This window comes from Macaca mulatta, chromosome 3 (genome assembly GCF_049350105.2).
Source record: "Macaca mulatta isolate MMU2019108-1 chromosome 3, T2T-MMU8v2.0, whole genome shotgun sequence".
Lineage (NCBI taxonomy): Eukaryota > Metazoa > Chordata > Mammalia > Primates > Cercopithecidae > Macaca > Macaca mulatta.
The window spans coordinates 88,378,550-88,404,166 of NC_133408.1; the positions used below are offsets into that span (position 1 = coordinate 88,378,550).

The 25,617-nt window shown below is 37.8% G+C and overlaps 1 protein-coding gene across 2 annotated transcripts in view; it reads right to left on the reverse strand.

Moving 5' to 3' along the window:
* Positions 1-4,352: 4,352 nt before the first annotated feature.
* Positions 4,353-25,617, reverse strand: part of CDK13 (cyclin dependent kinase 13) — a 137,407-nt gene continuing 116,142 nt past the window's right edge. The window contains exons 10-14 of one of the 2 annotated variants that reach the window (XM_015133682.3): positions 23,486-23,602; positions 22,750-22,881; positions 12,796-13,001; positions 8,219-8,488; positions 4,353-7,363 (exon numbers count right to left, since the gene is read on the reverse strand). In XM_015133682.3, coding sequence (XP_014989168.1) covers positions 6,513-7,363; positions 8,219-8,488; positions 12,796-13,001; positions 22,750-22,881; positions 23,486-23,602 — 1,576 coding nt within the window. In that variant the 3' untranslated portion in view covers positions 4,353-6,512. Of the gene's footprint in view, positions 7,364-8,218; positions 8,669-12,795; positions 13,002-22,749; positions 22,882-23,485; positions 23,603-25,617 lie in introns of both variants that reach the window. The other variant, XM_015133681.3, reaches the window with a different exon arrangement.

Here is a 25,617-nt window from a genome sequence, read left to right on the forward strand (position 1 = left end):
TCAGATGCCTAGTTTATAATGATACAAGTGTAGGCCTTGTAAACAGAAGAGAAAGATTTAAAAAAAAAGTGTAAAAAAGTTGGATCCATATCTGAAAACAAACATCTATAAAATAAATTATAGAATGGTTTAGAATTAAATGTATACTAAAATATGTGTAAATATTTAAATAACCTTGGAGTAGGAAAATTTCTTTAAAGAGAAATAAGGAAAAGATTAACAGCCTTAACTACATAAAATATTTTTATATTAACTACAAATATATTTGTTATGGGACAATTTTAATATATACATACAATATATTGTATATATGCATATATGTATGTATATTGTATATATTGTATATATAATATATAGCATATACAACAGACATACATAATACACATTTACAATATATACAATATATACATATACACGTATATTATGCATACATATATAGTATATATTATGCATACAAAAGTATGTATATGTATATACATAATATTATTAGGATCTGCTGTTAAAGGTTTTTTTCAAACATCTGAATAGTTAATAAAAGACCTGGCTAACATGTGAAGTGTTGGACTTCACTAGTAATCCAAGAAATATGAATTAAAACAAGAGGAGTTACCACCTGTCTAACAAAGATCTCTAACTTTTAAGTACCCAACATGGCTAAATGAAAAGGTTAAGGAACAGGAATGTGAAATTGGTAAACTTTTCCCTAGAGAGATTTGGATCTAGCAAACATTTTTAAAGTGCATTCTTTATACCAGCAACTCCAAGGAAATTAATTTATGTTTGTGTGTATGTATGTATTTTTGTGGATTTTCATCACATTATTTGTAACAGAAAATCCAAAATACTGTGTCCAGCAATGAGAAATTGTGAAAGTATGGTTCCTCTATAAAGCAATAATTTACAACCATTAAAAAGAGGGTGGGCTGGGCACACTGGCTCAGGTCTTTAATCCCAGCATTTTGGGAAGCCAAGGTAGGAGGACTGCTTGAGGTCAGGAGTTCAAGATCAGCCTGGGCAACACAGGGAGACTCCATCTCTACCAAAAATTTTAAAAATTAGCCAGGCATGGTGGTGCTCATTTGTAGTCCCAGCTACCTGGAAGGCTGAGGCAGGAGGATCACTCAAGCCTAGGAGTTTGAGGCTGCAGTGAGCCATGATCTTGACATTGCATTCCAGACTGGGGGGACAGAGTGAGGCCTTGTCTCTAAAAAATAAAAAAAACAAGAGGGTAGAATTTAATTGATTGATACCAAGAGATGTTCACAACATATTATTAAATGAAAAAAATCAAATTACAAAGCTATGGGCAGTATGATCCCATTGTTTTAAGAAAAATCAAACAAGATATGCATTTAAATACATCCATCAAAGGCAAAATATTAGGTGGTTATCTGGGGTTGTTCTTCTCTGTGTTCCTATTTCCGCATATGTACTAATTATAAAAAGAAAAAAGGATTCCACATCTTAACCTTTGTCGAAAAAACACGGCACAGTGGATTACAAGTGGTCATCTTTATCAGATAAAAACTTCAAAAAGTCTGTTCTGGATAGAAGCAAAAAGCATACAAGGCTGAAAAATGGCCTGGGAGTGTTATGGCAATTTATTTACAGACTATTGAATACAGCCTGAAAAAAAATGGTAAAAAACAAATGGTTTATATTAATACATTAGATGTTAACAGTTTCAAGACTTAACTTTCAATCGTTCTTGCAAAAGGGTACAATACTTTTACAACAAATTAACTGGGAAAAAACTTAAAAGAGTGATTCTGTATTCACCATAGAGCCTCATTTGAATACAATTAGAAAATTCATTTTTAATTGGACATTTGATAGGCTGAAATGAGTTAAGACCCACAGACTCTGTCAGTCCATAAAATTAAAAGAATAAGTTCTTCCCATTACGATAAAAATTTTCCATTTTCGCTGTCTTCAACTGGATCCCATGACAGCTTATTAATAGCTTTTATTTTTAAGTAGAAACATTTAAGAAATTATCTGGAGAAGCTTTTGGTAAATGGCAAACTATTGCTCCCCTTAAAACACCACTTGAAATTACAAAACCCTGAAAGTATTTTTGTTGATTTTTTAAGAAAAAGTTCCAAATCAATAGGTTTTATTGCATAAAACCTTGAAAGAACTTAAAAGCGAATTATGTTTGCAAGACTACTGATAACCAATCTTCTTTGAACAAATGAAAAATATATACAAGATTTGCCTTTTCAAAGATTATCCATATATGAAACAAACAGCCCCTTCAGGCTCCTAGATTTTGAAAATGTCTTTTTCTGTTTTTTTCTAAATAAAAATTGTTTTTTAAGCAGACTTTTTAAAGCCACTTGTGTTAAGCCATTAGTCCAACAGTCTAAATTTAATTATTTTACTGTATCACTGGTCAAGTTATTTTGAAGCAATTTCCCTATTAAAAAGTTAAGTATTTACTGCAGAATTTGGGTATGGCTTAGAGGAACAAGCACAGGCAATCCAGTCGCCAAAGTTTCTGGCAATCCCTTTCTCTAAGCCTTATTTTTCTTAGCTGTAAAGTAAGAAGACTGACTGGATAATTTTAGATTATTGGGACATCTCATTCAGACTTTTAAAATATCAAAAGGCAGACTGGGCCAAAAAAAAAAAAATCGAAAGGATATTATATCCCAGCTGATCTATGGTCAAAACATGTATTTCAGCTTTTTTTTTTTTTTTTTTTCGCTGTCTCCTACAGGAAGGATTCAGCTTTTTGGAAAAGAAAGCAAGTCCCCTCCCCCTAAAAAAAGAAAAAATAAAAATAAAAAAGGAAAACAAAAAGCCCTAGGATGAAAAATCATCCCAAATTGGATTAAGCTCAAAGCAAACAGCAAAACCTTAACTCAGAAGTACCAGATTACATTGTAAACATTTACGTATTCACTTTTCATTTTTCTCAAGAAGCCTTGATATTTCTTACAAATAGGCCATTGCAAACCGACCAGATTCAACTTAAAATTTTATCACTGAATTTCCAGTTGTTTGATTTCTCTCCATAACCATCTCTATCCAAATTTCAATTTAAAATTTCAAAAAGATACTCAAATTTTCATGCCCTACATTCACTTAAGTACAATTTAGATACAGCTGAGGGTAGCAATACCACTAGCTTCTCCAGACATTTAAAAAATCTTGCTCACTGGCCGGGCACGATGGCTAACGCCTATAATCCCAGCACTTTGGGAGGCCAAAGCGGGCGGATCACGAGGTCAGGAAATCAAGACTATCCTCGCTAACATGAAGAAACCCCGTCTCTACTAAAAATACAAAAAATTAGCCGGGCGAGGTGGCGGGCGCCTGTAGTCCCAGCTACTCGGGAGGCTGAGGCAGGAGAATGGCGTGAACCCGGGAGGTGGAGCTTGCAGTGAGCCGAGATCATGCCACTGCACTCCAGCCTGGGCAACAGAGCAAGACTCCGTCTCAAAAAAATAAATAAATAAAAAATCTTGTTCACTGTCAGCACATTGGAAGTATGATTTAACACTGTTGATGATTATTGATGTTACCCCAAGGACTAGATTAGTACCTGGCATGTTGTAGGCACTGACTATGTATTTGCTGACTTAATAAAGCTCTCAATCACAGCTAGAATTATTACCTTATTTCACATTCCACAAATGACAACTCCTTAAAATTAGCATTTGAAGGTTTCACAAGTGACTTGCAACTCTCTAACAAATAATGAAGACGTGGGAAACATACTGAGTTGCATGCAGAAAAATCTGCTGTGTCAGTAAACACAAAAGGGAATTTCACATGGGAGAAGATAAATACTTTCTTCTTTTGGTAGGTCAAATCTTTTATATTTTTGTCTTCTTAACTTGAAATCTGACTTACCTGCTTTTTTCCAAAAAATTTAAGCAATATTTTGTGTTCCTTAGATTTCACTCAAATTTTCAGCGATGACTGCTGTTATTCTAACTATAACCTACAGAATTAGTGATTTCCCAACTTTTTTCTATTAATCCGAATTCACTGAATTAAAATATTAAATGCTATGAAGGGAAGCATTAAAATTTTTTACTATCATATTTCATCAATTATAAGACAAATATTCTATATAATAACATGTCTGAATCTGGGATGCAGCTTATAATTGATGACATCTTAGCATTGTTTTGTGGCTTAATTGGCAAACATTTTTTCTTCTAAGTGATATATAAAAGACTGGTATGTCTCACAAGCAATGCTGTCTTAGGATAGTATTAGAAGTTCTAGTTCAAATTTTCAATTTCAAAGCAACAATTTCCCTGTCCTCCCAGCCACTCTCCCAACATAAATATATAACTGAAATGTTTGATTAGAAAAACTATCCAAACACAGTTCAATTTTATATAAAATATTTAATTTTTAAAACACAGGCTATTCATGTCACATAAATATCTTCAATTGTAGGTTAGCTGCTTATGGTCAGCAGAATTATCAAGTGTGACTATTAAGAATAACTTAGATACTGTCACTTATAGGAAAGTCTAAAGCTCTAAGACTCACCATATTAAAATTTCAGATACTTGAATACTGTTGCTATTTTGCTAATTTCAAAATATTTCTTCATTTCCTGCAATGTAGTTTATAAGTTGTTAGTAATCAATATTCAAATAAAAGCAAAATATTTTTTCTTCCATTCATTTCTTTCTCCCAACAATAAAGAGTCCATCAAAAAATAAAATGGTCAACTGATATCAACTGTTTTATAGTAGTAAAATGGTAAATTATCCTCTTTAAAATAATTTTACTGTTATCAAACTACAGGGCTTCCCACATACTGTTTTGAAATGAAGGTTCGTAAGTTAGAGGGCACAGGGTTAACTGGCTTTAGAACTGGAGCAATATACATTCTGTAACAGTTGTTCCAATTTAAGATTCCAATTAAAAAAAATAAGTTACCAGAACAGTTAATGAACAAAATGATTAATTGGCACAACTCTAACTTCCAGTCAATTTTTCCATTTAGTGATAATGGAAACACTGGTTATTTACCTTTGGTTCCTTTCTAGAATAATAATTGTGTGTATATGTGTGAGAGTGTGCACACAGTGAGACTTGACACCATTACAGTTTAAATAAGGACTACTCCATTCTTTGATGCTCTTCATAAAAACAAAAAAAAATGTTGAAATGAACTAAAGTTGTTCCTCTAAGTCTGGCAGAAGTCATAATCAACTATATAGAAGGTGACAGGAAGGAAGATAAAAGTTCTCTCTCATTGCCTTTTCTTTTTGCTTCAATAAACTCAATCTAGGCAATGTTTCTAGTTAACAAGTGAATAGAATTGACTTTCTTAAAATGGCAATTGCATAACTTAAAATATGGTATTTGCCACCCCTCCCCCACGAACTTTAACACACTTATGCAAGTTCTGTTATTAACTCTTGCTTCTATACTATGACCCTCCAATTATCCATGGCAAATGGAAACAGGGATAATATGGCAGCCTGAAAGAAAATGGTACTCTAAAATTCTCCTGGAGCTATTACTTTCAACCATTTAAATGACAAAACTTTTTAGAACTTATCAAACAAAAGGTACGGATTGCAGTTCTGCTCCCTTTCTTTGCTCTCACTCCCCTATCAAGAGAAGGTAGTAGTGAAAGGTAACACAGCCCAAAGACAGGCAGAAAAGGAGAAGGTGTGACAGGCAGAGGGAATGGACCTAACCGGAACTGAACAGGCAGCCCCTGAAAACTTGAGAGCTTCCTGCCTTTTTAATGCATTGATTCCCTTTAAAAGATAAATGGGGGTAAAAGTTAACGATAGTTTTTCAGACCTTAAGCTTACCTGTTAAGGCACTTACTTTCCCTCCCCACCCCACCCATAATTTTTATATAAAACCCACTATTTCATTTAAATGCATTTTGCTAGGCTATGATAATCTGCAAAACAAAACAAAAATAACGTTGACCATTTTTTTCTTATAAAACTGTTGCATCAAGAGAAAGGTTGTGTTTTATTTTCTGAAATGAGCACAAAGTACACCTTTCACAATAACACTGAAAGCAGGTGCAAAGACTGACAGTGACCTTTGACTAAAGGTAGCTTTGTAAAAAGAAAAATACCAAATAAATCAGTGCCCTTTCTGATTGTTGTAAAACTGGAGGTGGGGAGGGGCTGTTTGTTACATAAAAGTTGGTCCAAACTTACAAAAAAAGCACAAATGTGCATAGTTCAGAAGATCTGCAAGAGGGCCATAAAAGGCTTATGTCCCTAAAATTAGCATCCACTTAAAACTGCAAGAATACAAAATAAAATTGTTAACTAGAATTTGTGAAGATGTACAATTGATAGATCTAGTTTTTAGAACAGCATGAATTTAAGCAAAGGTTTTTTTTTTTTTTGTCTTTTTAAACTATTGTATGCAAGACCCTTCTCCACATAAAAATAAAGCTGTTGTTGAATTATTATTATTCAAGTCTCTTGGATTGCTGCCTTAAATTGCAGCTAGAAAAGTCTTTCCAGATAAAAATGATGTGCCTGAGGAAAAACAGATACTCAGTATGGTAACCCTCTGCCTCTGCCTCTGCCAGTTGATGTGCTAATATGTCCCCTGTATCCTTGTGAATATCCAGGTCCTTGGGCAGGAGAAGTCCAGGTCTGTCCATGCATGAGGCTGGGGCCACTCGGGTTTTCCTGTAAGTTACCACCATAGTTATAGTTGTGCATCTTTGCTGGCAAAGGATGAGTACTCTCTGGCCCTGTGGAAGGGTCACTGCTGTTTGCCAGGACTGCAATAGGACCATGGCTATATTCAAATCTATGGTCCTTGTCTCCACTAAACAACATGGGACCAGTATTGAGGTAAATGTCTCCAAAACCAGCTACTGAACTGGGAAACGACTCAGAAAAGGCAGAAGGCTGAGGTGGACCACTAGAATGAGATGAAGCAGTACTGTAGTTATCCAAAGACTGAATATCTGAATTTCCAATGAAACTACGTCGTTCTAGTGGTGGAGCAGAACTGCTTCCTAGACCATCATTGCTAACATAAGGAGCAGAAGAGAAAGAAGACGATCCAAAGTTGTCCTTGTAGTCTGAAGTGGACACGTAAGTGTCTCCTGCTTGATAATCAATCCCACCTTCTCTTTTGGGGTCATCCTGGGGCTGATGCTGAGCAAGCAGCTGTAACAGGGCTGCCTTCACTCCGGCATGAGGGTCAGTTAATGAAGAACTGGTGGTGGGTACATGCTGGTTTTCTGTCCGATAATCTAGATCTTCCTCAGTGACTGGTGGTGGTTCAGGAGGCTCAGGAGGTCGTTGGTCAGGAGGCAGAATTCGAGGCCGGTCTGGTTCCGGTGTTAGCTCCAAGATCCTCATATCTTGATGCTGGATGAGGTCATCTTGTCCTAAGTGAAACAGAGCAAAAACAAGGTCAAAAGTTACCATGGAAAACTAAATATTCAAAATACTCAGTGTTTCCTGTAGGTAGTCCTAAAGATGATTAGAAGTTCCATCTCTGGCAAAATGTTAAATGAAAAAAGCAAAAAGTTTACCAGTACTATGGTAACTGGTAAATTTTACTGTATGTGACTTCTCTTTTTAAAAAATTTTTTTGTGTGACATGGTCTCACTGTCACCCAGACTGGAGTGCAGTGGAGTGATCACAGCTCACTGCAGCCTTGACCTCCCGGGCTCAAGTGATCCACTCACCTCAGCCTTCCAAGTAGCTGGAACCACAGGCATGTGCCACCATGTCCAGTTAATTAAAGAAGTGTTTTTAGAGACAGGGTCTCACTATGTTGCCCAGATAGGTACTGAATTCCTGGGTTCAGGCAATCTTCCCACTTCAGCTTCTCAAAGTGCTGGGATTACAGGTGTGAGCCACTGCACCCAGCTATAATTGGCTGGGTGCATAATTCACTTATACTTCATTGCTTAAGGAACAAAAGCTACTGTATACATAAATTATGCCTTAGTCAAGTATCCTTTTGTATTTGGAGTTAAATATTATTTCTTAACCATAGGTTTACCTTAGAAATTTCTTTACCATTCATAATGAGTTCTATCTCACATAGATAATTTGTTAAAGAATCCATTCCTGGAAGTAAACAGACTAAAAAACGAACCTATTGCCAGTAACCTGAGATTTTTCAGGACAGCTTTTAGCAATGTCACTGAACTATACACATTATAAATAGTCAGCAACACTGAGTAGACAATTTAATGCAGCCGTGTTAGTGGTCTGGTATTTGCACACTTACCCGACACCGGAGTGCTAGGTTCTGGAGGTGGCCTGAGTTGTAATGATGCTTCATGTCCCGATCCATTTTCCCTCTCTTCTAGTAGCACATCTTTCTGCTTTGACTGCTGAGCCTTTATTAACTGAGTCAACAGAACTGCAAATGCACTCTGCACAGCCGCCTGGGCAGCATCAGTCTCCACTTTAGGCTGGATGGTCTGAGAAGGCTGAATTCCTCCCAACGGTTTCGAAGACTCCTGTTGTGGTGTTGATGGATCTGTCTGTTTTTCACCTGTTGCCAAAATTCCAGCAGGAAGGTTTATTTTATTTAGCTGCTGTTGAGTCTCAGAGTTTACCTTAATGTTCAACACTTGGACAAAATCAGCCATATTAACACTTGTTTTAGATTGTAGTAGGTTTAGAAGAATTGCCAATTCACTGTGGTTTAAGTGCTGTCCAGGGCCTGTTTTTACTAAAGACAAAATTATATTAATTAGAACTGCCATAATTCACAGCTCCTCCCACCCCCACACCAAAATGGCTCTGTATTACCATATGAAAATGTATATTTGAGGGAGAGTATTTAAGAAATATTGTAAAAAGAGAACCTCAAGTCTAGTTAAATATCATGTACATTTAAAATGTACCTGTACATAAAAAGAACTGCAGTCAATGTTGAATAACTTATCTTTAGGGGTAAATACTTCAAAAGGAAAATCAAGACCACTACTAAAAACTCATGTTATGGATTTAACCAGGAAACAGCACATTGTGAATGGGAAATGAATAATGATAATGATAACAGCTAAGGGGGTGTCACATACCTTCAAAACATTTAATATCCTTTATTCCTTACAAAAACCTTATAAGGCAGACTATTATTAACCTCCTTTTACTGAGAAGAAACTGACACCGAAAGAGACCGAGCAACTTGCCCAAGGTCAAATATTCTGTAAGTGGCAGAGGTGAGATCTGAATCCAGATATTCTGATTCCAGAATCTGAGCTCCTAACTACACCATACTTTCTCTAAAATAAAGTTTATTATGCAAAATCTAAGGTTATCTTTGCACTATATTGAAACTATGACGTTTTGCAGATTCTGATAAAATGCCTGTGTTTCTATTCAAATTACCTTTTTTTTTTTGTAAGCAACTTTGGATAAGTTAGGAATGCCTACAGAAACATGTTTATTATTAATATATGCATATGATAGTATTAACTCATCACCAGTAATAGCGATTCAGTTGTTTTTCCAACTTTCAGTTTAGACTTGGGATAATTTACACAGGTCTTCCCTCAAGCAAGCTTATCTTAATCATACATAATGACAAGACTCAAATGCATATAATACCATATATGGTAACTATAAGACTGCAATGGTAAGAAATTCCCATAATCACAGCTGACAGATTGATAGAAGAGCAACTCTAAGATGATGAAAAACTGATGTTTAATGCTTTTATATTCTCTTTATATATTTTGAGATACTTCTGCAAGTTATTCTTATGACCCGTGAGCATGCTTGTATGCTACATATCAAAAGTCATTTTTCCTTATTTTCATTTCCCTATTAGCACAGGTAGTCTCTCCATGTGAATTCAGGGATGTGGTCTTTAATTGAGGTGCCTCTTTTGCTGAAGGGGCGTTTCTTATTTCAGCACACTTACTGATGACGGAGAAGAAAATGACTCAGAGGATTCATCTTTTTTTCAAAAAAACAGAATTCTCACTGGTTTTTTTTTTGAGACGGAGTCTTGCTCTGTTGCCCAGGCTGGAGTGCAGTGGCGTGATATGTAACCTCTGCTTCCCAGGTTCAAGCAATTCTCCTGCCTCAGCCCCTGCTAGTAGCTGGGATTACAGGCGTGTGCCACCATGCCTGGCTAATTGTTTTATTTTTAATATAGACAGGGTTTCACCATGTTAGCCAGACTGGTCTTGAACTCCTGACCTCAGGTGATCCACCCACCTCGGCCTCCCAAAGTGCTGGGATTGCAGGCATAAGCCACCATGCCCAGACTGGAATTCTCACTTCTTAATCAGAATACTGATTTTTTTCTTTCCTCTTTTGATTTTTTTAGACAGGGTCTCACTTTATCATCCAGGCCAGAGTGCCAGTGGTGCAATCTCAGCTCACTGCAGCCTCGACCTCCTAGGCTCAAGCAATCTTCCTGCTTCAGTCCCCCAAGTAACTGGGAATATAGGCCCGGCTAATTTTTGTATTTTTTGTAGAGACGGGGTTTTGCCACATTACCTAGGCTGGTCTCGAAATCCTGAACATAAGCTACCAGTCCGCCCCAGCCTCCCAAAGTGCTGGGATTACAGGCATGAGCCACCGCACCCAGCTATTTATAGATAACTTGAAGTCAGGATTCCAGACCAGCCTGGCCAACGTGGCAAAACCTCATCTCTACTAAAAATACAAAAATTAGCCGAGTGTGATGGCACATGCCTGTAATCCCAGCTACTCTGGAGGCTGAGGAAGGAGAATCACTTGAACCTGGGAGGCGGAGATTGCAGGGAGCTGAGATTGTGTCACTGTACTCCAGCCTGGGCAACAGAGACTCTGTCTAAAAAAAAAAAAAAAAATTAAAGCTAAAAAAGGAAAATAAAAAATAAAACTCTCCAACATTAAAACAGGGTTGTAAAGTAAGTTAGAGCAAATTAACAACAAAACGAGCCCAGAAGGGGCAATTCATTTTTTACCAGCTAAAATGAGTAAACTAACAACCCTCTGTTGTACTAGGTTTAGTAGAGTTTAAGACATCAGTTCCATGAAGAGGACCACAAGTAAAGACCTGAGAGTCTTGCTAAATATGACAACTGTTGCCTGGGAAAACTGATCACCATCCAAAATTTCTGTTATTGCCATTTCACATCCTTTTGTTAGCAGGACAAATATTTTAATGTAAAGGGGAATTCACTATTTCAAGAAATAATACTTTTGAACAACAAATAATTGCTTTTGGTATTCATAGAATGAGTACTTTAAGTATGCAGTCGAACCAAGGTCAAGTAGAAGCTTGTAGACTACATCGGCAAGCATTAATGGTTATCTTTCTAAAGCTTTCTCAGTTAATCTATATTTATCTTCAACCACCAAAAGTTCAGTCTGATCCACACATCTGTTTTAATCAACTAACTGATCAATCAACATATACTCATCTCTTAAGAAGTGCTAGTCTATTTTTTCATGTTTAATAAGCCACCACCTACACACACACACACACACACACACACACACACACCCCTCTCTATTTGATATCAGTCTCTGTTTTCATACAACTGAAACTAAAGATGAGTGCTTCTGGATGCTTTAGGCAAAATGAGGGAGTGGAGGTCCTTTTAAAAAAGTTGTTAAATGATTTTAACACTCTTGACAACATTAAAGAGGCAGACTTTGCATCAAAAAACTTACTCTATGACAGAGGAAGAAATTTAAGTTTCCCTAAAATAACTAGATATAAGATACCCTTTTTTTTTTTTTTTTTTTTTTGAGACTGTCTCGCTGTCACCCAGGCTGGAGTGCAGTGGCGCAATCTTGGCTCACTGCAACATCTGCCTCCTGGGTTCAAGCAATTCTCATGCCTGAGCCTCCTGAGTAGCTGGGATTACAGGCATGTGCCACCATGCCCAGCTAATTTTTTTTTTTTTTTTTTTGTATTTTCAGTAGAGACAGAATTTCAGGAAGTTGTCTGGGCTGGTCTCGAACTCATGGACTCAAGTGGTCTGCCCATCATGGCCTCCCAAAGAGTTGGGATTACAGATGTGAGCCACCATGCCTGGCCTTCCCTTCTCATATTTTATTTTGGGCAAAATATCAGATTCACATACATAAATATATAAATATATTGAGATGGAGTCTCGCTCCTGTCGTGCAGGCTGGAGTACAGTGGCGCAATCTCGGCTCACTGCAACCTCTACCTCCCAGGTTCAAGCGATTCTTCTTCCTCAGCATCCGAGTAGCTGGGATTACAGGTGTGTGCTACCATGCCCGGCTAATTTTTGAACTTTTAGTAGAGACGGGGTTTTGCCATGTTGGCCAGGCTGGTCTCAAACTCCTGATCTCAGGTGATCCATCCGCCTCGGCCTCCCAAAGTGCTAGGATTATAGGCATGAGCCAACATGCCTGGCCCCAATCTTTAAGATTCTTTAATATAACCAGAGAAATGATAACATTAGGAGTGACATGGGGTCACTATGGTATGAAAGAGCTCTCATTATGATTTTTAGCTCTCTTCTTATACCTTTCTTCCTACTCCTTAAGCATCTGTAGACACTGAATGCGGAGCCTCACTGAGAGCAGTGTCAGTAAAAGACTTACTGACTCCTGCACCTTTAAGAGCAAAAAGGAAATACAGAAATCCGAGGACTTGCCAGTCAGGTAATTTGATGCTTCTTTGTAAGTTACCTTAAGATTACTTAAAATTGTGGTGCCAATAGCAAGGAAACTTCTATACTGGCACAAAGAAATGTCTAGTTCAGCGAATAAATGTTAATTTTCATCATTAGCCACAAGATGCTTTAACACTAGAGCAGTATGATCAGCATTAACTGCAAAACAATGTGAAGAAAACCAACCCATGGAAGCATTACTGACCAGGTGCCACATTTGAGTTGCCCTGAGATTTCAGCTGTGAAGATGGCAGCACACCCTGGGGTGTGTTGGTTCTGCTGTCATCCAAGCCCAGAGACAAGTCCTTCCTAGGGGCTTTAATTGTGGAAACATCATCGGTCATGCCCATCTGCTTCTGTCTTCTTCGCTTTTTACTCCATAACTCATGACAATCTTGCCATAAAGGAAGACTGAAAAAAAAAAAAGGAATTAAATTGTAAATGGCATTTCTTAACAAAAAATGCTAGTTACTATGTAGCACCAAAGTTATGCCCCCACCCCAAATAGTTCTTGAAGATTTCATAGAATGGCTCTGTAAAACTCCTCCAATAAAAATCATCCTTATTGTCCCACTTACTTCAGGGCTTGCTTTGTTTTTACAGGTAAACTATTTTTCTTTGGCTTTTGAATAATCAATAAATAATCATTTATCAAAATTATGAATGAAGAATATATATTCATAAAAATAGGCTACTATGCCAGGCATGCCTGTAATCCCAGCACTTTGGGAGGCCAACACAGGTGGATCATCTGAGGTCAGGAGTTTGAGACCAGCCTGGCCAACATGGCAAAACCCTGTCTCTACTAAAAATACAAAAATTAGCCAGGCATGGTGGCAGGCACCTGTAAATCCCAGCTACTCAGGAGTATGAGGCAGGTGAATTGCTTGAACCCAGAAGATGGAGGTTGCAGTGAGCCGAGATTGTGCCACTGCGCTCCAGCCTGAGCAACAAGACTGAAACTCTGTCTCAAAAAAAAAAAAAAAAAAGCCTACTATCACTGTTGGTGCAACCTTTCAAAGTCAGTTCTTATGATAGTACATCATACACTGAATAAGACATGAAAAAGAAGGCAGAAAAAATATTCCACTTCCAGCCAGGCACAGAGGCTCACGCCTATAATCCCAGCGCTTAGGGAGGCCAAAACAGGAGGATTGCTTGAGCCCAGGAGTTCAAGACCAGCCTGGGCAACATGGCAAAACCTTGTCTTTGCCAAAAATACAAAAATTAGTTGGGCATGGTGTTGTGCACCTGCAGTCCCAGCTACTTGGGAGGCTGAGGTGGGAGGATAGCTTGAGCCCGGGTGGTGGAGGTTGCAGTGAGCTGAGATCATGTAACTGCACTCCAGCCTAGGCGACAGAGCCAGGCCTTGTCACACAAAACAGAAAAATATGCCATTTGCAGAAACTAGATATGGGATAAAAAAATAGTAAAGGGCCAGGCACAGTGGCTCATGCCTGTAATCCCGGCACTTTGGGAGGCCAAGGTGGGTGGATCACTTGAGCTCAGGAGTTCACCAGCCTGGGCAACATGGTGAAACCCTGTCTCTACAAAAAAATTAGCCAGGCATGGTGGCACATGTCTGTAGTCCCAGCTACCTGGGATGCTGAGGTGGGAGGATGGCTTCAGTGTGGGAGGCAGAGGCTGCAGAGAGCCAAGATCATGCCACTGCACTCTGGCCTGGGTGACAGAGCCAGACCCCATCTCAAAAAAAAAGAAAGAAAAAGAAAAAAAAAAAAAAAAGGAAGGCTAGAACATAACATTTGTGAAGAACTTTACAGTAAAATCTTAATTTTTACTAACTTGCTTGTCTAGCCAAATGCTCTAGAATTAAACTGATGCTACAGACAAGTTTTCAAAACAGGTAATCCAGGCATAGAGTGGCTCATCATTTATCAACAGAGTTGTGAATAACAACTACCAAAACTGCCCACAATTCCTAGTCAATTCTATCTTAAAATAACTTCATACAACTGATAACACAAGAGAATAACTTTTGATTAAAGATACAAATATTTGATTTATAAATGCTTTCTTCTTAACCTAATAAAGTATTTAATGGAATGTTACTGTTGTATCTATTTTAAAGATGAGAAACTTGACGCTTAGAAAGGTGAATAAACTTGCCCAGAATATCTACAAATTCCCTTAAGCAACCCCACCTAGTGATATATACCTATAGTCCTCAACCTGGATCTGTTTACCTCTAGGAGGTACATGAAGACTCTCCAAGGAGGTACACCTGGAATTTTTTTTAAAGGAATTTCCATATCCATGTCTGCTTTCCTAAGATTGAGCTTTGAGGATGGCCTGCCTGTTTAAGCAAGTTCTTCTTTCACATCTACTCTTTCACAATTACTCATGTTATAAAATAAAGGCAGATGCAATAATATGGCTGAATCTTAGCAATATAATATTAGTTTAAAAAGTCATTCCCAAAATATTACAAACAGCCTGATGTGCTTTTATAAAATTAACAACTAAAATTTTAAAATATAACCTTTTATGAGTACATATAGATGGCAACAAAAAGTATATACAAAAGAAAACAGGGATGATGGTTACCTCAGGTGGAGGAAGGCAAGGGGATAGGTTGGTGGGGGTAGGGATAATATGAGTAAAGTATGTTATTTACAGGGTTCTAGCTTTTGTCTGGTAGGTTCATGGCTGCTTATTAACATTATTTAAAATAACTAAAGTAACTAAAATAAATAAAAGAGAGCCATGCATGGACCAATGATGAGTGACACAAGGATTATGATTAAACCAAGTCTATGCACCTGAGGTCCAAAAACAAAACAAAGGCATACCTCTCAGCCATCTTACTATGATGCATTGCCTCAGCGTGTAAAAACCTCCTGGAGTAACAAACAAAGGGACAATTTGAAATATCGATATTGGGAAGCTTTCAGGCATCATAAACCCGCCAAAGAATTTCCTTTCTAAGTGTGTGTATGATATGATGTGGGCCTCAGTCTCTGTTGGAATATCTTAAATTCAGATATACTGTAGTACTGCAGAGTGGGGTAACTGGAGTGATTCCACCTTTCCATCCTGAAGCTCAGGGAATGCATTGCTCTTGAAGGACAGCCCCATGAGAGCAAAGCAAAGTAATCCATCAAAAAGGGCTTTTGTTCCCTCCCACAATTTAAAAGTAAGAGATTCTTTTCTTTCCTTTTTTTTTAGATGGAGTCTTGCTCTCTTGCTCTGTCACTCAGGCTGGAGTGCAGTGGTGCTATCCCGACTCACTGCAACCTACGCCTCCGAGGTTCAAGCAATTCTGCTGCCTCAGGCTCCCTAGTAGCTGGAATTACAGGCACACGCCACCATGCCTGGCTAATTTTTGCATTTTTAGTAAAGATGGGGTTTCTCCATGTTGTCTAGGCTGGTCACGAACTCCTGACCTCAGGTGATCTGCCAGCCTTGGCCTCCCAAAGTGCTGGGATTACAGGCGTGAGCTACGGTATCTGGCCCCCTTAAAAGTAAGAGATTCTTTATGGATGATCTCAACACTCATCTCTAGGAAAAATAAACTTTACCCAACAAATAGCTAAAATAGTACAGGTTACTGATGCCAGTGCTTTCAGATCGATCAGGAATGTTTTCCAGATAACCAAACTTTTATTTGCTTTCTTGAAGGTTCAAATGCCAGCTCAGTCACTTACTTGATGTGTCTTAGGCAAATAACTGGACTGGACCTCTGTGCCTATTCTCCTTGTCTTTAAAAATAGGATTAACAATACTATCTACCTCATAGGGTAGAGGTACTGTATGTTAACATGTGCAAGCTCTTCAGCAGTGCCTCTTACAAGGTAGGCAATGTATTAATTCATGTTTGATATCACTGATCATTCAATTAGTAGTTTACAACTATTTCCATCAAGTCATATCATGAAATATCCTAATGGCAATTGATATTTTGTCTTATAAATGGCTTAATGCTTTTTACTTGCTGTTAAAGAAAGCTTACAGGCTGGCTGCTAGTCTAATTCACTTTCTAGCTATATATACTTTATGTTTGACAGGGCATCTAATACAATTAATGGACTTATTTCTGACTTTTTGTTTGTTTTTGAGACAGAGTTTCACTCTTGTCACCCAGGGTGGAGTGCAACGGCATGATCTCAGCTCATTGCAACCTCCGCCTCCCAGGTTCAAGCAATTCTTGTACGTCAGCCTCTCAAGTAGCTGGGATTACAGGCATGTGCCACCATACCCAGCTAATTTTGTATTTTTAGTAGAGATGGGGTTTCACCATGTTGGCCAGGCTAGTTTCAAACTCCTAACCTCAGGTGATCATCCTGCCTTGGCCTCCCAAAGTGCTGGGATTACAGGCGTGAGCCACCACACCTGGCCTTTTGTTTTTGACACATGATCTCATTCTGTTGCCCAAGCTGGAGTGCAGTGACTCGATCTTGGCTCACTGCAACCTCCGCCTCAGCCCACAATTCTCATGCCTCAGTCTAGGTAACTGTGAACACAGGCATGTACCACCACACCTGGCTAATTTTTGTGTTTTGTGTGTGTATGTGTTTTTTGAGACAGAGTCTCAGTCTGTCACCAGGCTAGAGTGCAGTGATGCAATCTCAGCTCACTACAACCTCCACCTCCTGGGTTCAAGCAATTCTCCTGCCTCAGCCTCCTGAGCAGCTGGGACTACAGGCCCACGCCACCACACCCAGCTAATTTTTTTGTATTTTTAGTAGAGATGGGGTTTCACCATGTTGGCCAGGATGGTCTCGATCTCTCGACCTTGTGATCTGCCCGCCTCGGCCTCCCATAGTGCTGGGATTACACGTGTGAGCCACTGTGCCTGGCCTAATTTTTGTATTTTTACTAGAGACGGGGTTTCACCATGTTGGCCAGGCTGGTCTTGAACTCCTGACCTCAGGTGATCTGTCTGCCTCGGCCTCCCAAAGTGCTGGAATTACAAGCATGAGCCACCTCCACCGTGTCCAGCCTATTTCCGATTTGTAAATACCCCACTCTCTCATTTGATTATTCCTAAAAAATTGATCGAAAGAGTTTGATACATCTTCCAACTTTCTAAAGGAATACCATGTATTTCTTCATAGTCCTTACCTCATAAATAATTTATAATTTTAACTACTCATTACATCATATTGCAAAATAGTGAGAGACATTATATTGTTTATAAAATGTTTTTATTTAAATATTGGGTCAATCTGATAATCTTTACCTGACTGCTTTAGTAATATATCTAGCAGGATTCATTCCATAATGTGTTACAGATAGCTTACAGAATGTTCCTCGAATGTGTTTTAACATGTTTGTTTTTAATGAAAAAATGCAGTCAGGTGTGTTCTGATAAAATTAAGTCTGATTTGGGTAATTTGCTCTACAATAAGGACACAGTTTATGATTAGGTTATAAAGTCGGCAAGTCTGATTTGGGTAATTTGCTCTACAATAAGGACACAGTTTATGATTAGGTTATAAAGTCGGCATTTCCCATAAATTGAGTCGGATAAACCTATAGTTCCAAGGTTCTGGCAAAATACTTAAAAAACATAATTAAGAAACAATTTAAAAAATGGATTGGCAAAGTAGCACTGATAATACATGCTGATTTCCTAAACTTTTCTAGGTATACTGGATTAAATGTGCTATGAAAAGAAAAAGTAACAAGTACTAGAAAATGTCATTTCATAAGTATTGGTAAGACAACTGAAAAGGCAAATAATTACTAGATAAGAAATCCTTCTTTAGATCATGTGATCTCTAATCCTTCATCTTTTTTTTTTTTTTTTTTGTAAAAACAGGGTCTCCTTATGTTGCCCAGGTAGGTCTCAAACTCCTGGCTTCAAGCAATCCTCCTGCCTTGGCCTCCCAAAGTGCTGGGATTACAGGCATTAGTCACCATGCCCAGCCTCCAACTCTTTACTATCCGAAAAACTGAGTTTGAAAGAATCTTAACAACAGGAAGGTCATTAGAATCTTTTTTTTTTTTTGAGACAGAGTCTCATTCTTTTGCCCAAGCTAGAGCACAGTGGCACGATCTCCGCTCACTGCAGCCTCGCTTCCCAAACTCAAGCAATTCTCATGCCTCAGCCTCTGGAGTAGCTGGGATTACAGGCGTGTGCCACCATGCCTGGCTGATTTTTTTGTATTTTTAGTAGAGATGGGATTTCACCATGTTGTCCAGGCTGGTCTCAAACTCATGGGCTCAAGGGATCCACCAACCTTGGCCTCTCAAAGTGTTGGGATTACAGGCGTGAGCCACTGCACCCGGCCTAAAATCATTTTCTTTCCTTTTCTTTTTTTTTTTTGTTTTTTGAGACAGAGTCTTCCTCTGTCACCCAGGTTGGAGTGCAGTGGCAAGATCGTGACTCACTGCAACCTCCGCCTCCCAGGCTCAAGTAACTCTCCTGCCTCAGCCTTCTGAGTAGCTGGGATTACAGGCACATGCCACCATGCCCAGCTAATTTTTGTATTTTTAGTAGAGCCAGGGCTTCGCCATGTTGGCCAGGTTGATCTCAAACTCCTGGCATCAAGTGATCCTCCCGCCTAGGCCTCCTGAAGTGCTGAGATTATAGGCATGAGCCATTGTGCTCGTCCTTTAAATCTTTCTCTTTTTTTTTGGAGATGGAGTCTCATTCTGTCGCTCAGATTGGAGTGCAGTGGCGCCATCTCAGCTCACTGCAACCTCTGCCTCCCAGGTTCAAGCAATTCTCTGCCTCAGCCTCCTGAGTAGCTGGGATTACAGGCACCTGTCACCACGCCCAGCTATTTTTTTGTATTTTTAGTAGAGACAGGGTTTCACTATGTTGGCCAGGCTGGTCTTGCACTCCTGACCTTGTGATCCACCCGCCTCGGCCTCCCAAAGTGCTGGGATTACAGGCGTGAGCCACCGTGCCCAGTCTAAAATCATTTTTGATGAAAGACTTTTCACACATAATGTTGAAGGAGTTCCAAGAACTCAGTGATATAACTATGACAAAACTCCTTACATTCTCAAATGCTAATTTACAAGCGTGCTTATAAAAATAAAAAATAAAATTGGAATTCATATGGAAATATGTCTCATTCTAAAATAAGCAATATTAATCAACAGATACGCAAACTACTTGGGAAAAAAAACTCAGCCCTATCTCTTTCATTAGGTTGTACTTCCAACAAAATTTACTAATTTCTTCTTTATTTAAAAAGGAAATATTCGGGCCAGGCACGGTGGCTCACACCTGTAATCCCAGCACTTTGCAAGGCCAAGGCAGGCGGATCACCTGAGGTTGGGAGTTCAAGACCAGCCTGACCAACATGGAGAAACCCTGTCTCTACTAAAAATACAAAATTAGCTGGGCGTGGTAACACATGCCTCTAATCCCAGGTACTTGAGAGGCTGAGCCAACAAGAGCAAAACTCCGTCAATAAATAAATAAATAAGGAAATATTCACTACTGATATTTGCAGTAACAATTTAATCAAGAAGAGAGAGAGCTTTTAGTCACAAGAAATGTGAAATTTAATTTCCATTTATATACATATATTTGTTTTTTAAAATATATAATACAGTAATCAATAAAATACTTTCCAGCATAAATATTTTATGTTAGAATAAAAGCCTATGGGAGTAACATAAGTTCAAGATGAAAATGGGATGATGTACAACTGCTCAACATTTTCTAAATGACTATGGGTGGTAGATATCAAAATGCTATGATAGTTGCTTTCCACTTGATACATTTACAAGAGTGATGTAACTGCTCTACTTAAAAATGTCAGCATTTACTATGTTACTAAGTAATATTACGTTCTGTTGAACATAATTATGACAGAGCAGGATCACCATCAACATGATATTCTTGCCCCCCAAACTCTTAATCTAATTCTGATAAAAAGAAAGCAATCAAATCCAAATTGTGAAATATTTTACCAAACAGCTAACTTGGAATCTTAAAAAATGTTAAATGTCATAAGATCTCTTCCCTATGGAGTGATTACAGATGAAAAGGACATAACAAATAAATAGAATGCCGAACTTTGAAAAATTATTTATCCGGAAAAAAAGAAAGCTTATAAAGGAAATTATTGTGTCAACTGGGGAAATCTGAATATGGATTGACCATTAAATATTCTCATGTTAAATTTCATATGCTTTATATGGTATGCATGTAGAATAAAGTCCTAGTTCTTACAGATATGATTACATATTTATAAGTGTCACCTCCACAACATGATATCCAACTAGTTCAGGAAAAAAGCAGAGAGTGATAAAGCAAATGTGTCGAACTATTAATAACTGTTGAATCTAGATAAAGGATATACATGAATACTCATTGTACTATTCTTCCTATTTTTCTGTAGAGTTGAAATTTTTCCGAATCAGAAGTTTAAAAAATGTTATTTGAAGGGATACTGAGCCCAAGTTTTAAGATTACTGATACACACTAAGGAAAAAGCAAACATGAAACAATTAATTCAACAGTGAAAAATTCAGGTCCCTCATGATGTCAAATAATAGATCCTTTTTGGCTCTCAAATCATCCCATAAAGGCCAATCATATACAGCTCAATAAAAGCTTAATGAAGCTGAATATGACAGCCTCATAGAAATATAACAAGCACTATCTAACTGATAAGTAGAAGAACCAGGATTTGAACTCCAGAGCCCAGGTCTGTTCATTTAAAATATGCTGTATTTATTACATGGAACCATTTTATTATTATAGATAACAGACTTGCTTTTAATGATGCTCCGTATCATTTTAAAAATTATTAAGAAAGGCTGGGCGTGGTGGCTCACATCTGTAATCCTAGCACTTCAGGAGGCCAAAGTGGGAGGATCACCTGAGGTCAGGAGTTCGAAAACAGCCTGGCCAACACGGTGAAACGCCGTTTCCACTAAAAATACAAAAATTAGCCAGATGTGGTGGTGCATGCCTGTAATCCCAGCTACTTGGGAGGCTGAGGCAGGAGAATCACTTGAACCTGAGAGGCAGAGATTGCAGTGAGCTGAGATCGTGCCACTGCACCCCAGCCTGGGTGACAGAGTAAGACTGTCTCAAGACGAAAAAAAAAATTACTAAGAAAATACCTACAAGGTTTCTAGATCCTGTCAAGGAATGCAAATGAACTGTTTTTCCTTCCCCCACCATCCCCAAATCAATCCTAGAGAAATAACAGGAGCCATGTGAAGGTAAAGGTTCAAAAGAAGCCAGCTATTTTGACTCCCAAACTCTGTATATTTCCCCCATCAGACAGTAATTCCTTCCATACAGGCTTCTGATACTAATATTCTTTCATTCAATGATAAGAATTTTATATTGTACAGTATGCTATAAAGTATTTTTAGAACCTCTCTTACTTACTGGACTTACGTGAATTTGAGAGCTGGCTGTACCCTTTACTAGATTTGTATTCTTGGGCAAGTTTCTTAACCTCTCTGAGCCTGTTTCCTCCTCTATAAAGTAGTGATGATAATAATACTAACACCTACTTTATAAGGTTATAAAGATTAATGTAAAAAATGAAAAATGCTTAGCATGGCACTCAAAATTATAGCTATAGCAGCACCAGCAGCAGTGTTAAGTATTTAGTAGATGTAGTATTAGAATAGCAACAGCAGTAATATTTTCTTTTTTTTTTTTTTGAGATGGAGTCTTGCTCTTGTCACCCAGGCTGGAGTGCAATGGCACGATCTCGGCTCACTGCAACCTCCGCCTCCCGGGTTCAAGCGATTCTCCTGCCTCATCTTCCCAAGTAAGCTGGGATTACAGGCAACTGCCACCACGCCCGGCTAATTTTTGTATTTTTAGCAGAGACAGGGTTTTGCCATGTTGGCCAGGCTGGTCTCAAACTCCTGAGCTCGTGATCCGCCCGCCTTGGCCTCCCAAAGTGCTGGGATTACAGGCGTAAGCCACTGCACCCGGCAGCAGTAATATTTTCTTAAAGTTGAAATATGTTATTAAATCTTGAGGTCAATCAAGCCTAAAATTAGCTAGAAGGCAGCTGTTTTTGCTAGTTCTAAACATTAAGCATCTATATCCTAGATGTGCAAATTATGTGTATTACTGCTGTTTTATCTTTTCTTTGATTTATTATATTTCTTTTCTCATAACCAGGCATGAACTATCTTATCATTATACATAAATGTTATTAAAACTGTGTATGTGGAAGCTGATATAAAAAAAGTCACTTACTCTGGTGGAGGCATTTTTGAGGGTTCCACATCTCGGAGGAACTCGCACTGAAGAGCCTGTTCAGCAGTGCAGCGCTTACTAGGATCCAAGGCGAGCATGTAATCAAATAAGTCTAGCGCAGCTGCAGGAATACTAGCATGAGAGGATTACAAAAGTCAGATGTGTTCTTTAGATACAAGCTTATGTTTCTTTAGGAGCTTAAATTATTTTTTATTAAATTGTAAAACTAAAACTAAGATAATGTAAAAATAATTTTAAATACTAACATTTTTTAATATGTGCATAATACTTTAATAAATCCAGAATTTTCCTTAGAATAAATATTTCATTATTTTTACATAATTTTTGCAATCACTTTCTAAACAATAGTATATATTGTTACTCCATGGGCAATTTGCTGTTATTACACAAATTAAGAACTGAACAGTATAGTTTTTTCTAAAGCAAAATGAAAACTTGAGCTCAAGTAACTTGAAAGCTGTTCCAGTAACATTTAAATGATCTTAGTCAAGTTATTTTGTGTAAGTACCATATCAAACACACAACCTCAAATCACTGACTGCATAATAATGGTAAAATGGTAATCTGCATGTGGCAAACAGAACTCAAAATTAAATGCCCTAGAAGAATTATAGGTTTACCTCAGATCACTAGAGAATAGACTAACATTTATAATTCACTAGAATTAAAAGTAAAACATTCATGCAATAAGGATGTTTATACATCCCCTTCTTACAAAACAAATTCTTCTCTTAACTTTCGACGATATTGCTTCTTTGGTTTCATGGTGTTGAAATATGGTAGTTTGATTACATCAGGCCACACTGCAGGACATGGACTCCCACATATTCGGCTAAGCAATACACAAAAGAAAGTATATCACTATAAACTACATAAAGAATACATACAACTGTTATACAAAACATCAACTCATTTTTAAATACACAAAAATTGAAGCCTTGGTCTATAAAAAATTTTGTTATTTTATTTTATTTATTTATTTATTTTTTTGAGACAGAGTCTCACTCTGTCACCCAGGCTGGAGTGCAGTGGCACAATCTCAGCTCACTGTAATCTCTACCTCCTGGGTTCAAGTGATTCTCCTGCCTCAGCCTCCTGAGTAGCTGGGATTATAGGCATGCGCCAGCACGGCCCAGCTAGTTTTTGTATTTTTAGTAGAGACGGGATTTCCCCATGTTGGCCAGGCTGGTCTCGAACTCCTGGCCTCAAGTGATCCACCTGCCTAGGCCTCCCATAGTGCTGGGATTATAGGCATAAGCCACCACACCCGGCCCTCGTTAAATATTTTAGTCATCCCAATTTAATTATTTAAGAAATTAATTTATTTTCAGTAGATACTTTTAACAATCCAAGCATTCCAATTCTTAGAGGACTTTCATATTTGCAAAATGAAATCTTAAAACATGATACTCAAAATATGTGACTTATACCTTAAAACCAACATAAAAAATGTATGCCAATAAATTAAGGAACTAGAGTTTAATATATGTCCCTCTATGGTTTTTCGGTACCTGTCACTCCTCCTTCCCATGAATATAAGGCAGTCTACAATAATAGCGGAAACAGATTCCTATATGACCTCAAGAAGGTAACTGTAGTGTAGACTACTGCTAACTGCCATCAATGGAAGGACACTAAACATAATACTCCTGAAACATTAAAGTTCTTCAATTTAAGTAGTGCTGCTGATCTTAAGTCATAAAGAAATTTTAACTGCTTTACTCTCATTTACCTGTATCTTGAAAACCCTCATTATTTTAGTATTAACTAGTAAATCCTTGTTATGGTAATTTGTATAAAAAATGCTATAAACAAATAGGCAACTCCAGCTACTAAACATTTAAAAACTAACTGATTTAGTAATATGTAGATGAAAATTTGATTAAATCTACTTATTTTTTGTATGCCAAATTTCAAGGATAAATGTTTATTATATATAAAATTGTCAGCTAATCTGCATATGTAAAAAGAAAATGTTAATGTATCACTGATTGAAAGTAAAAATATTCCAAACATACGTAAATACAAATGCATGTATAAATGTATATAAAGAAGTAATGGCTCAAGTTGCCAGACATTCTTTTAGCTGAGCTTTAGAATAACTCAGAAACACATATTTATAGGAGACCTTTCACATGTCTAAAGCCATATGTCACTGAAATGTACTTTTTTGTCTCAATATATTTAACATCTTTATAAACCCAAGCTTTAAAGATACTAAGAACTTATTCTTTGTACAGTTCTACTCTCTTTTGTCTGAAAGTCCAATTTTTACAACCTCCTCAACCCTACTCCCTTGGAAAGAAAGCCCAACTCCTGTAGCATGGGCTCTCTAGATCTGGTCCCAATCTGCCTTCCTAGTCTCATTTCCCAATGCATCTCTCCCCACAGGCCCTCCTTCATGTCTATGCTAATGTTCCTTCTCCCTAAATTCTATATAGCTGAATTCTTTCCACTTCTCAAGATTCAGATCAAAAGTAATCTAATTAACAAAAGTCTTCTGTATTCCCTAGTGCTACTCAGAATTACTCCTTGCATGCTACTGGTTTGACATTTGTTTCATCCTGCTTTCTATTTTAGTTGTTTACAGGTCTCTTTTCCATTTCTTATTTTTGTATACTTTTCTGAGTAACCATGTAAACACAATCGACCCCAGGCAGACTGATGTGCACTATAATAGAGGTATAAAGCATACTGGAATACAGGAAGGCAAAGATACTTTCAACATGCAGAAATATAAGAAAACTTACTCAAGTTAGGGAAAGAGTGAAGAATTTTGGTTATAATTCCAAGGATAAATAAACCATAGAGCCGGGCGCAGTGGTTCACACCTGTAATCCCAGCACT